The sequence below is a fragment of the Egretta garzetta genome, unplaced genomic scaffold (genome assembly GCF_000687185.1).
Source record: "Egretta garzetta isolate BGI_Z169 unplaced genomic scaffold, ASM68718v1 scaffold206, whole genome shotgun sequence".
NCBI lineage: Eukaryota > Metazoa > Chordata > Aves > Pelecaniformes > Ardeidae > Egretta > Egretta garzetta.
In genome coordinates this window covers 1,529,415-1,542,989 of record NW_009259984.1, presented here as the reverse complement: position 1 = coordinate 1,542,989, position 13,575 = coordinate 1,529,415, and the positions used below count along the sequence as shown (strand labels likewise).

At 36.0% G+C, this 13,575-nt stretch overlaps 2 protein-coding genes across 4 annotated transcripts in view; both read left to right on the top strand.

The window, feature by feature from the left end:
- The window catches only part of LOC104127809 (poly(A) polymerase alpha), a 31,918-nt gene extending 21,613 nt beyond the window's left edge, over window positions 1-10,305 (top strand). For 2 of the 3 annotated variants that reach the window (XM_035896020.1, XM_035896018.1), the window contains 6 exons: window positions 403-522; window positions 2,188-2,297; window positions 4,991-5,112; window positions 6,678-6,820; window positions 8,160-8,260; window positions 9,863-10,305. In XM_035896020.1, the coding sequence (XP_035751913.1) occupies window positions 403-522; window positions 2,188-2,297; window positions 4,991-5,112; window positions 6,678-6,820; window positions 8,160-8,260; window positions 9,863-10,290 (1,024 nt within the window). In that variant the 3' untranslated portion in view covers window positions 10,291-10,305. The remainder of the gene's footprint in view (window positions 1-402; window positions 523-2,187; window positions 2,298-4,990; window positions 5,113-6,677; window positions 6,821-8,159; window positions 8,261-9,862) is intronic. The other variant, XM_035896019.1, reaches the window with a different exon arrangement.
- LOC118452479 (poly(A) polymerase alpha-like) overlaps window positions 1-13,575 on the top strand; it is a 22,185-nt gene that overhangs the window by 5,670 nt on the left and 2,940 nt on the right. The window contains exons 2-4 of the mRNA XM_035896021.1: window positions 10,489-10,533; window positions 12,160-12,234; window positions 12,438-12,506. Coding sequence (XP_035751914.1) covers window positions 10,522-10,533; window positions 12,160-12,234; window positions 12,438-12,506 — 156 coding nt within the window. The 5' untranslated portion in view covers window positions 10,489-10,521. The remainder of the gene's footprint in view (window positions 1-10,488; window positions 10,534-12,159; window positions 12,235-12,437; window positions 12,507-13,575) is intronic.

Below are 13,575 nucleotides of genomic sequence, written 5' to 3'. Positions count from 1 at the left end.
CTGCTGTCTTTTATCAGAGAAGTTTTAAGATTGTCAGGTATTGAGAATTTCTTCAACTTTTAAATTCATCATCTGAAGCCAAAAGAATATTGGAGAAATACGTAGGAGTTTCTTGCTGACTGCCTTTTACTTTATGTGTAATGTCTTGCTATGTAACTCCATGTGTAAAATCAGGCCATAATGAGAGCTTCAGGGCATTCTTAAGCTTCCCTTGCATTTGTTTTAACACATTCGCTTGGTTTATTGATCTGAATTAATCTGTCGTGTGTAGTGCAGTAGTTCATTTGTAGTCTCAAATATTAGTATATGGAGAATGTTGAGGATTTTATCCTGATACATGATGTTAGATACTTCTATTATTTCATACTAATGAGAACTTGCTAATAAATGACATTTATGCAGGGTGGGCTTGGTGGAATCAAAAATCCGTATTCTAGTTGGAAACCTGGAGAAGAATGAATTCATTACACTGGCTCATGTGAATCCACAGTCATTCCCAGCACCCAAGGAAAATCCTGACAAGTAAGCAAAACTGTTTTTTCATGTAATGGTGAGGAACTAGCTTAGCTAAAATACCAATTCATTAATAAATAAACTAGCATTTTTATAGAATCTTAAATGGATTAATTTTTAATGACAGCATCTAAAGGCAAACAGTTTTAAGCTCTTCTCAAGTGCTCTTTGTAAAATTAGATGTTCTTTATTCTATATAAGAATGTTTCTAAGCCAAAAAATAACTTTAAGGAAAGAATATATTTTTGCTAATAACTGTATTAATCGCATAATTTCTTGCCAATAATCCATGTTAGCTACTGCTACTTTTAGCTGACGTTGTTTGAGCATGTAAGACAGTTTTCAGTACGAGGCAGCACTGAGAATTGGGTAGAACATCAGGCACAGTAGAACCGAAATCTTGAGTAACTAAGTACATTTAATGTTCTTAATTTTAGCAGTTGAGGTGCGTATCATTTAAACTTGGTAATGGCTGATGTTAGAATTCCTCAGGATGTGGAAACAGTGGAGAGAATACCAAGCACTTCAAATGGTTTAGGATTACATGTTTTTGAAATCCTTCCCCCCTCTTCCACCTCCTCCTCCCCCATTCAAAACAATGATTGCAGGTGTGTGGGCCAAAAACTTTTTTTTAAGACTTTATTTTATTTCTAGATAGTGTTGTAATTAACTTGTAAGGAATCTTATTTTTGTGTGAGAGTGGGAAAGAAATTTTTGTCTTCAGTGGGAATATGTGAAAAGCCTGGTTTGTCTTCCAGCCTTTTCCAGACATCAGCTGCTTCATGTGACAGTATGGTGCTACTTTTGTTTTGAACTTATATACATAATTTGCATGCATGTTCCAAGTGAAATTGGACAAAAGCAGGCAGTACCTCTTCAGCACCATTTTAGTGCCTAAATACAGCTACAACTGCCTGCATAATCACGGGCTCCGATTAGCTCTTCTTTCAGAGGACTTGATGCAGGCAATGCTTTTAGGAAACAGTGTAAAACAATGTATGTTCTTTCACCTGCCTGCCTAAATTTGCTCATTGATTGATTGGAAAACAGTGTTGTTCTGAAATAGTCTTACAGGGAAAAGACATTTGAATTAAAACATTAAAAGCCTTTAGCTGATACAGAAGCTGTATTCTGTAATAGAATGTAATCGTTCATCTCCCATGTATATTATGTAAAGGTGAGCTGTCAAAGGGAGGCGCTTCTCACTGGAAAACTGCACTTTGTGGTCAGTTACAGCTAAATCTGAGAGTTCAAGACAAGATTAGGTGGCAAAATGGAAGTTGTTTAGTCAGGGAATAGGTTCTAACTGCTTTCAGGGTGAGGTGCTGAAAATCTGTAATCTCCTTTCAAACCTATTCCCTTTACCATTGTGTTGGATAGTTGTAACTCCTAAGAATGAGAGAATCTTTATAGAAGCACAGATGAATGAAGTAATCTACTGATGATCTTAGTTCATTAAGTTTGGTGCAGATAGATGTGTCAGTGTTTCTTGACTTTTTTGTATTGGAAATGAAAAGTGAATGTCATTAAGTCAGCTTTGGTTTTTGCCTTTCTGTGGCTAGCCCCCCATTGCTAGTGGAGCTAAAATGTACAGCTGTTGTCTATTGCAGCAGATAACTTATTGTTCACTTCTTCTGTCAGTATTATATGACTGTTTTATATAAAATTTTCCAGGGAAGAATACCGTACAATGTGGGTGATTGGGTTGGTGTTTAAGAAAACTGAAAATTCTGAAAATTTAAGTGTTGATCTTACCTACGACATTCAGTCTTTTACAGACACAGGTGAGTTTTGCTTTCTAGATGTTCTGGTATTAATAAACTTGTTGAAGTTGTTGTCTTTGTGCATAATGTAGTCTGTTTGAGTAGTAGAATTGTATCTAGACATAGAATAGAAGAATTCAGATAAGGAGATAGGATGTTATTTAATGAAATACAGTTTTAATAAGTTTTGATGCTTCTGGACACTTCAGACTAACAGTTTTCAGTTTGTTTTCATTAAAACCAATTAAAACAGTGCACACAAATCTTTCAGATCTCACTAAAAATGGTACATGATATTGTGATCTTTAATAAAGAGACAGATTGGTTATCATATGCAAACTACCTAGCTTAGGTGAAACTGAATTTATCAGGAGATTAAAGCTGAGTACCTAGCAGGCTCTAGAACAAAATGCCTTTTATTCCATGGCAGTTCATACTAGCTAGTTGGTTCAGTAACTTTTACTTTCATGTCCAACACTCAGTGCAAGAAACCTTTTTGACTTTTTCTGGTGCTTACTTTTTGATTCACAGAAATAATTTAGAACACATGTAAGAAACTTGTAAGCAAAGAACTGGTAACAGCTGGAGAGTATGACTATCCAGAGTCTATGACTAAGAAAGGAACCATATCTTTGGCAGGCTTATCAATAGTTTTGCAGTTTTGTTGGTTTTGGGGGGTTTTGTTTGGTTTTTTTCTTAAAAAAATGCCAGTTAAGGCTCAAGCATTACATGTTTACAGAATTAAAGGAATAGGTTCAACTGCTACCTAATGACTTAATGCAACCCTGGTCTCTGGATTTCTGAGGCTCAGTGAGACTGGAAGTGAGGAAATTGTATACCCCCATGCCCTTCCACACACCCTCCCACCCCCTGGTGTGGGTGTATGAGTTAATATGATATAGATATATTTTTAAGTCAATCATGCCAAGGTTTGTAAGTTGTGGGGTTTTTATTTATTGTCCTGTATCACTATAGTGGGGGGTCTGTGTGTGTGTATGTATATCTGCCTTTTTCGGTTAAAGGGATTTTTATTTTCTATAAACATAGAAGATTCCTTTTGATTATAAGTGGTTAAGGTGGAGCTATAGACATATCATCCTCATTTTTGAGAATTTTGAAACGGCATAGTAGCTTGGCTGCTGCTGTGGAGGAGTGAAGGGATCTATGAATTACAGCTTCTCAGGTCATAGGTGTTTCAGTAGTGTACTTGTCAGAGAGTTTTGGTATGAAAATACTGAAACTTGCACTTAGATTTTGAATCTGATTTACTTGCACTACATTCAAATCTGAAATTTGTCTAAATATATGCAATTTGTAAATGAAGTAGCATTTAATCAAAATCATTGTAGACTGTGTTGTGTAGTTTTCTGTTCAATTTGTAAATACACTTCCAAAGGTAACCAACTAGCAAACAATTTCTGCTTTTGTGTGTTGGGTTTTTTGTCATCTCAGATTAGTTTGGGTCTGTCTAGTTGTTTTTAATCCGTCCTGAAAAGGAATAGATCCTAAGATTTTTATGAAAAATACCAAAGCACTTTCAATAATGCAGTTAGGGAATAGCTTGCTTTTTAGCAGGAGCAGGGGGAGGAGGAGAGCCATGAGGAATGGGCTAGGTTTTCCTTGTATTGAGACTTTGGTAAGACCTAACATAAGGAATACGGAATGCCTTAACCATGTCTGGCTTTCCTGAGCGTGCCCCTACCTTAACTGTAACTTGTCTAATCTTTACGCAGAGGCTTTATGAGCTTCTTCAATACCGAGAATTAGTGCAATAGGCTCTTTAACATGCTGTATGCATTGAGCTCTTTGTGTGTCTGTCTCTTAACAGCTTTTTAATTACACGTTCATGGCCTATTCAATGAGATTCTGTAACGTTTTAGAATAGACAGTGAGTAAGGAAGATACCTCTTAAGTTTTTGTATTTAAGATCTACAGAACAATTTTTTTATTCATATGTCTGCCACAGCTTTGTTCAACGCTGTATAGAATGTTGGTGTGAAAGAAAAACGAATTTTTCATTTTTACCTGGCTTTACTTGAACCCAAGATGTTGGGTTGTAGTGCAGTTCCTTAACTAGAACTAACGATGTTGACTCACCAGAAGTAAATGTTCTGAGGTAAAGAGAAATAGCTCTTTATAGTAGACATAATTTAAAAAACAACAAAACCAAAACACAGCAGAAAATACCAAACGTAAATCACTTTTGTATAAAAATGTAGTGGTATCTGAGTTGCCATAATGATTTGTAATATATTAGCTGGCCCACAAGCATTCAGCTCCTGCGTTGGAAACCATTTGTTGTAGAAGCTGCATAAATAAAAGCTAAATCAACTGTGAAGAAAATAGTTTTATGTAAATACTGTAATTCTTATGAGAAAAATCTTATTTTTTTCTGTAGTCCCTTTGAGATGAAATGAAGAATTCACTTCAGAGCTATTACTGTTAAAACTTGTTAACAATATAGTTTAGAGAACCATGTGCTTGCAAGATATTTTTCTTGGAAAACAGGTCACCTGTTTCCAAAGTAACGTTTTTGTGTTTGTACTACCAGTGCTGGCATACAGGCCATTCTCCTTCTTTCTCCAGAACAAGGAAACGCTATGCTTGTTCTTGAGGGTAATAAATGTTCTGAAATGGAAATTGTTTCTGCTGGGGCAAGTAAGTGGACTTTGCAAAATGCTTCAATATGTCTTAATGTTATTCCAATTGTGTAGTTTATAGGCAAGCAATAAACAGCAAGATGTTTGAGATGGATATGAAGATTGCTGCAAGGCACGTGAAACGTAAGCAACTTCACCAACTGCTACCTAATCACGTGCTTCAGAAAAAGAAAAAGGTAAACTTGGCTAATATTTGAGAGCAATAAAAATGCCATTGAGAAATGATTCCTCAGCTTTTTAGATTTACTAATCAAAGAACTGAAAGCACATTTTGAAAGCTTAGTTTTACCTGTATAAGCAATGTGTTCTCATTTGACTGTAGCAGTATTACTAGATGCACTAAATATGATATTAGATTTCCCAGGACATCAACAGCATGGATAGTATCTTCAGGTCTGGCTGAAATACCATATTTTGTTGGCCTTCCTAAACTAAACTGATTTAAAACACTGTAATAATAAGGTTTTAAAGCTTTCTTGCTATTTTGACATGCAGGTCACCTAAAGGAAGCATCTGTAACAATACCAGTAGAACAATCAGTCAAGCAATTCTTGCTGTCTCCAGCTTTTTCCTCTTAAGTTGTTATTCCTTAGATTTTTGTGTGCTCCTAAATGAAAAATCGCAAGTCGTCATATAGAAGCAGAGTAGAACATTGAACTTGTTGCTGCCTTTTTGTACCTAAGACCGTAGTCTGTTGCTGTAACTGTGGTTGAATACTTTTAATTAAAATGTTTAAATAACAGTTGCCCATTACCTAGCCAGTGTTATTTTCTCCCTCAATATATAGTTTAACTGTGTGGCCATACATGAGAATGGTAGCAAAATTTTTAATGGAGCTGTTGTGTTGGATGTGATTTACTTCCACAGGAGGCAGGAAGAAGGGGTGGAATGTTGAATTTAACAATTTAGTCTGTATTTCAAATTCCTGCTTCTCTGTGTTACCTTAATCCGAGAATAATATAGGTTTGCTTGTTTTTGTGAATAGCTGAACCACTGTTACATACTCTGTTTTAGGGATATCTGAATGACATGCTTTATTGCTATAGCTGTTTTATATTAACTGCTTTTTTAAAGAATAGGAAATCTTGTACTGAAATGAAGTGTAAATCTGTAATACATTTCAGAGGACAATGTAAATGCTAAGAAATACATCTCTTTAAGTAGTACTATGTCAGATGAGGGTTTCTCTTCTCCGCTGACTGTCCAGGTTCAAATCAGTCTCTAAATTCTCTGTAGTAATTGTGGTTTTGGTGTACATCAGTATTACTTTGAAGTTAATGAAAGCAGTATCTGTAAGCCCACAAAGAAACTTGAAATAAAGCTGAAAATACAATCACTAAAGATAATAACAGTTTATCTTCGTGTTTGGAACATCATTGGTTCAGACAAATCTGTACCTGAATTGTGAACGTGAAAATGTAAATGCTTGTAGTGACAGGACAGTGGATTATCTACATGTAAAAGGATTTGAAAACTGTCCATTTAAGTTTTGCATTTTTAAATGCTACTACTTTCAGGGTTTTCTTCTAAAAACGTACTTAAATTTAACTGCATTTAAGGTACACGTGCATGCTTAGTTCATGGTGGAAGTTCATCAGTTATATCACCTTGTTTCTTTTTTCTTCACAAATGCAACAGCTAATATTTTGCATAACTGAAATATTACATCTCCTGAATCTTTGTTGATTTTTTAAGCCCTTAATAAGACTAATAACATTTTCATTTGTCTTGTGCATTGCAGCATTCAACAGAAGGGATCAGGTTGACAGCTCTGAACGACAGCAGTCTAGACTTGTCTATGGACAGTGATAACAGCACGTCTGTGCCTTCGCCTACTAGTGCTATGAAGACGAGTCCATTGAACAGTTCTGGAAGTTCTCAGGGGTAACGAAGACTTTCAGTCTTGTTGCTGCTCTCTGTTCCTGAATTACTTGTGTTAAAAGCATAGCAAATACTACATGTGTGAGATACAGGTATCAAGGTGTGAATGTTCCAAACTGTAGCTTGCAGACATTCTCAGTTTGAGCACTGGAGCAGGTCTAAATTTGGGGGATACGGACCATGGCATTGGACTTCAGATAAGAAATTATGAAGTTGGGTAAAGATGCTTAGAAAAACAAGGTGATATGAAAACTTGGGGGCACTGCAGTAGGAAGCTGCAAGAGGTAGTGAGCAGGAAATTGAGGTGTGAGAGTGAGGAAGAATTATGTGAATTTGGGATCAAAATGTGAGACATTAGAGAAGTTTAGGCTCTCTGTCTGGGAAATCAGTAGTGGTGCTGCTATTGCTGATATCATCTATGCAAGTTAACCTTAGGAACATAATTTTTCCATTGTATTTTCAAAGTGTCCATATTAATGCTTATCTTAATCCTAACTTTCCATATTAAGTTTTCTCTTATCTAAACTTCAATTTGCCCAAGTAAGTGAGATTCTACTCTCTCTTCTTTGAAGAGTCTCATGTTTGTCTATTTGATACACGGAGAAGCTAACAGCAATCTCCTACAGTATTAGGTGTGTATTCTAGAATGTTGTGTAGGACAAAATACTTCAAGTTCACTCAACTTACTCCTTTTGGCAAGTGCTCTTTTAGTTGGTCTTCCTTCCTTGGTAAATGATTTTCAATAGTTGATGCTACTGACCAAGCTATTAAACCAATCTATGGTATCTAGGATGTCACAGTTGAAGTGGAAATTGCCCTGTGTTGATTTTAGACACATACTGCTTCGCTATTTCTTGAAAATGAAAAAAACAAGGTTTTTTGGTCATGTGAAATCCCAGGCCTTTGCTTGGGAAGTCCAGACTGAAATCATAGTTGTAATGGTGTGTGCAGATTGAAAACAAACTTTCTGTTTTAGTCCTTCTACACTGGTTCCATCCTTCAGGAAACCAGATGCTACGTTTCCCCCTGCACCTTATTTGGGCAGACATTGCCTTAATTATTGCCTCTTTTTAATGCAACTTCTCAGTGGTCTAAAAAACTGTCTCTGAAGTGATTCAGATTAAATACTTGAAATAGCTGCCATTGCTCAAGTTTGATAGTAGATTGCCAATGCTCATTTCTGTCTTCCTATTGTGACATAGTATTATAACTTCTGCTCTGAAATGTAGGTAAAATCCTATCAGATATGGTTAGTGGCTATGCATATAATGTGATGAAAGGTAGATCATATAGCACCGTAGTTTTACTAATGTTCAGCATTTCCTCATTTTTCTTTCTTTAGCAGAAGCAGTCCTGCGCCAGCTGTAACAGCAGCATCTGTGACCAACATACAGGCTTCTGAAGTCACTGTGCCACAAATAAATTCCAGTGAAAGCTCAGGGGGTAAGGAAAATGGCGTAATATATTGTTTCTATTGATTTTTTTTTTTTTTTTTTTTGATTTTTTTTTTTTTTTTTTTTTTGGGTAACGCTTATAAAGTGGTTTTTCTTCCAGTTTGCAGTCTTTATTTGACACATGCTGTAATACGTTCTCCTTGATACACAGATTTAATTTCTTTAGGTCTCAGGAAATCATGGTGGAATATTTTGTGCCGCGATGTTTGTTTTTTCTTTTATTCTTAGGGAGTTATATTTGCCATTCACAATAGCAACAGTTTTCTGATGACCTGATGCAGGTCTGTAGTTCAGTTGGTCAGATGAGGAAAAACTATCTAAGGCTGGAAGCACAATTTTTGTATTGATTTTTTTTTTAATCCATTTTGTAGTTAAGCCCAAGAGTTGGTTCTGTACTGTCTGTGCTCCCATGTTCCTGCTCCTTGTGCTTCATGAAATTGATTCTAGGAATGAAAAAGACTCAGATGTAAGCAGAACACGTGCTCCTTACTGACATCTCTTTAGATATGTCCCACTGTGTTTTCTGACTTTATCTTCCATATTTTCTACAAGAAAAAGTACATTTCACTTAATACTTTAAAAAAAAAAATTGACATTTTAGTGAAAAGTCAAAGACATGTGGTGAAAATATTCACTTAGTAGAGTCAGCTACTCCTCTTTTTTGATGGAACTTTAGCTGTATACAAGGAGCAAGTCAGAAGCAGATGGAAAAGGGGACCAACTGGTTAGCCTTTCAAGATGAGTTCTCCCTTATTTCACTCTGATATGTGGGATGGTTGGGTCTTACTGTTCTGATTTTTATCATAAGTCACAGGTGCATCAATGTAAGTTTGTCCATGAGCACTAAATGGAGCTTAAATTGCATGACTGTTTTATGGATTTGGAAGCATATCAGAAGTTTTTCATTCTTGTATTTTGGTTAATCAAAAGCAGTCACCTGATAGTTACTAATGAAAAATTTCCTCAGTGTAATTTTTCTCAACCTGGAGCATCTCCCTATGTGTGTTTATTGGTTTGAGGTAGGCAATTGATGAGGTAGAGCCTTGTCATCTGAAGCATTTTTCAAAAGGATGTATGGAATGTCAGATCTTTGTCTGATGCTCCGTGGTGACTTCATGTCCATCATTGCATACTCTGAGCCTGAGAAATTATAAACTTCATGTTTGAGTGACAAAGGGAGCATGAGATTGCTCTTGTATTTGGTTTAAGGCAGTATTTGGTTTAAGGCAGTCTTTGGCAATGCACATATATGGCCGAGTACAGAAACAGTAAAACTTCTTCGGATACCAAGAATAATATAGCTATATTAGCACAGAGCTCTGTCTGGGCTAGTACACCCTGCTGTTAAGCAGGGTTAATTAGACCAGAGTGTCACTGACGTGGCTATCCTGTATCTGGTACAGGAATTCTCTCTCAGAAGGAGCTTGTATGCACACCTGCTGTTCCAAACATGATGCACCACTAACTGTACCACTTCCTTGATGCCTGCTTGATACCAGTGTTTTGAGTAGAGACCAAAAATACCAGAGATTGAACTGAAATCGTTGTGTCAACTCATATTGTTGAAGCTTTTAAAATTATTTATCCATAGGTACTTCAAATGAAAGCATTCCTCAAACTGCCACACAACCAGCCATTTCTCCACCACCAAAGCCTACCATCTCTAGAATTGTTTCCTCAGCGTATCTATTAAATCCATCACCAAGAACTTCAGGAAATGTTGCAACAAAAATGCCTAGCCCTGTCACAGCAGTGAAAAGGACGTCTTCTCCACATAAAGAAGAGTCTCCCAAGAAAATGAAAATTGAAGAGGTATTTGAGATTTTGAGATCATACCATAGCAATGTCCAAAACTTTGAATATTCATTTCAGCTGCAGAGTGTTGATTGTCATATTCCAGGTTTCAAATATTTTATTAAATGGGTTGTATGTTTCCTGCTCTGGTTGTGTTGTTGCTTTATGTATTCAGCTTATTTAGGTGTTAGTGGGTTTTTTATTACACTGATGTTCATCACGTGATGACACTGCATTAGCACAAATGCTTAGATTATAAATTCTTGTCTTAAAAGCAATTTTTTGTGAGGGTGTAACATGTTAAGTCTTACAACTAATTATGTCTTTAAAAACACTTTATGACTTTATTGTTGATTTTTAAAAATGTGTTTTTATGATTTTTTAATAGTTTTCTTGGAAGCCAAAGTAGATTGTGTGAAATAGAATAGCTTTATAGATTTGAATGAGCATGAAAAAATGGAAACTAAGGTATTTATGCCTGGAACATATAATTTTGTGTATACTAATCGGGGCTCTTCCTAGTGAAAATTACTGTGTTCCCCTCTAGGAATGACTGTTTGTAGATACAGCATAGGCTCTTCAGTAAAGATATCAAAGTTACATGTTATTTTTCAGTGTATATGTCAATATTAATGAATTGTAGTACATTACCCCTAAGCTGAACCTGAATCCATGGTCACATAGGACAGTGATTTCTTTGCTGGTCATTGACGCAATACTATGTGTAGTGAAAAAAGTAATGATGACATTTAGACTTAAATTTATTAAATCAGATCATACACCTTGTTTTGCCTGTATCCTGAACTCAATATATATTACTTAGTTAAAGAACGGTTGTCCTGTGTATCCATTAGGATTTTTGCATATTGGGCTGAGAATTCCTAAGCCAGGTGCTACTTTGCTCACTTTTTAGATTAAAAAAAAAAATTCAAATGATGGTAAATAAATCTTTTCTGATAGTAAAATTATTGTATGAAGTTACAGCATACCTTCTGGGGACTTCCAGAGATTCAAGCATGCTCCTCCAGTATATTGTAATTTAGCAGACAATTCTTCTGCTTACTGGTGAACAGGAGGGGTGACAGTCTGTCTTTAGCCTTATGATAGCAGCTCTCCACTTGGGTGGATGTGTTTTTTACAGGGCACATTGTGTAGTATTTGGAATACTCTGGAAAATATGCTGAGAAATTAAAATATCTGTTAAAGCATTTTAGTGCTTTGGTTTATAGTTTCCACTCCCTTAAGTGGAAACTATACTTCTTGTTATGTAGTCACCTTGAAATCGCTTTGAACTCAAGACAGGTGAAGGCAGAAATGCATGTAAGCATTTAATCCTAACATTGAAAATAGATCCTTTGGATACAGATCATTATAAAAGACATAGGTAATCCTGCTAGCTTTTATTGTCAGTCTCCTCTAAATCTTATGTCCTTAATATGCATGGAAGGCAGTGGAGGAATGAACTTCTTTCACATAAACGTAGGTTTTTCTCCATTGAAATGTGTGCCTTTTTGTTACAGTGTGGTTCACTAAATGATACAATTCTAACTAACAGGCTGTTTTCATTAGAACGAGAATGTGACACTGACCTGCGTTAGCCATGCAGTCCCACTGTTTTACCTGAAAAGCTGCCTCTGACGTTCATCTGTTAATCCAAAAAACTGATTCAACCCATTAAAGTAGCAGGAAAACTTTTCCAGCAGAATGGTGAAAGGAGTGGAAAAGCAGTTGAATTTGTTGCGCAGCTTTGCACATGGTCTTCCTTGACGCTACGCTTTTTGTCTTTAATGAGTTGAATGACATGCAATGTTTTCCTATAGGATTCTGTATAAAAGGTGTTAAGTGGATAAACAAGTGCCAACTGAGAAGTGATGTAGCTTATGTTGATGTCAAATTCCTAGTCAGCAAAACATTCTCTAGTGCGGCGACTTCTGTATTATAAAAGGATGGGTATCAATGCAGCAAGTACTGACACTTGCCTTTTTTCTTTTGCTGTATATGCACAGCTTAAGGCATTCTGGTTAACGGAGTTCTGTATAACTAGGTTTTATAGTTGGAAGCAGCGTAACTGTGGTGATGCTTTTGGTTTTTTAGGAGCAACTTGAGACAGACGTGAATGTTAATTCTCAAACAGAAACTCTTCAGACAACTTCTCTGCAAGCTCCTCAGGTACTGTTTTTAAAAATACCTTCTCTGTGTGTGTGTGTGCGTGCTTAATCTGTGGTGAAAATATTGAAATTAAAATGAGTCCAGAAGTTAAAAATAAATGTATAATTTTTAATATAAATCCACTGTATGGAAAGCTGCTTGTTGTTACTGTCACAATTTTTGTGTTTTAGATGGTCATTGATCTTATTGAATGTGCATTGTAGCTAAACATGTATGGCTTGCCATACAAACTGACCGAAGCTGGATTCGCTCTTCTGAATTGTGCCTTCAAAGTAAGGGGCTCAGTTTATTCCTTTGTGCTTTGCACATCACAGAATAATCCTTTCTAACAAGGAAACAAATGCTTTAAACAGCTGCTGCTCAAAGATAATCTGGTAGAGGTTGAGAATGTCTGAAACGTAACTTCAAATTCTGGTATTTGGGGGAGAGAGAGAGAAGTTGTACTCTTATTGTTCGTTAGCCAGCTGTGTTGCTCCACTGCAGGTATTGTAAGTGTAAGGAGCACTGGAAAAATAGATGTTAAAAATTCTGTGGCTTTCACTTAAATTTTTGTTCTTAATATTGTAACAACTTCTAGAGAACACATCTTTGTCTTTTACTAGCATTTTTAAGCTTCTCTTAGTGCTCTACTGAAAAAGTTTCACTATCACAAAGCCTTTTATGCTCACTTTACTCATCTAATGATATGTAGTAAATGTATCGATTGAAAATGGAGATATATTGCAATAGTATTAATGGCATTTGTTATAGGACTTTTTGAACTGTATGAGCAGTACTGAAATAGGTACCACAATTGTTTGGCAAGATGTTAAATGGGCACCCTAAACTGCTTCAGGGCAATTTTTAGATCATTTAAAGTTTATTTCACGTGTTGTTGAGGGATGATTGTATAAAGTTTCATAGCTTTTACAAATTGAGTAGTTGTTACTTTAGCAAAAGTAATCTGGAAACTGAAAAAGAATGGTGGGCCTCTTCTGTCATTTTTCAGTATTCTCGTGGGCTTTGTTTTGTGTTCTGCAACACTGCTCATGTTGCAGAAAATAGAAACATGTTAAACTGCAGGTCAGCACCAACCAGAGTGGGCTACTGGGGCTGGAGGCAGGCGGGAGGTCAAAGCTATTTTGTCTCGAGTCCTTGTTGCATTGCACTTTGCTACCGCATCAGTCAGTGTTGACTCGGTTGATTTCTTTTTGATAAAACAACAATTAAGAACAGTCATTCTAATGTAGTTTTTCCCATGTATCAAATGTACCTTATAGTAATTTTGAATGTTTATAACATAAAAAAACCATTTTCTGATAAATCATAGCAAGTAATGCATAATAACTGGGTTATTGTGAC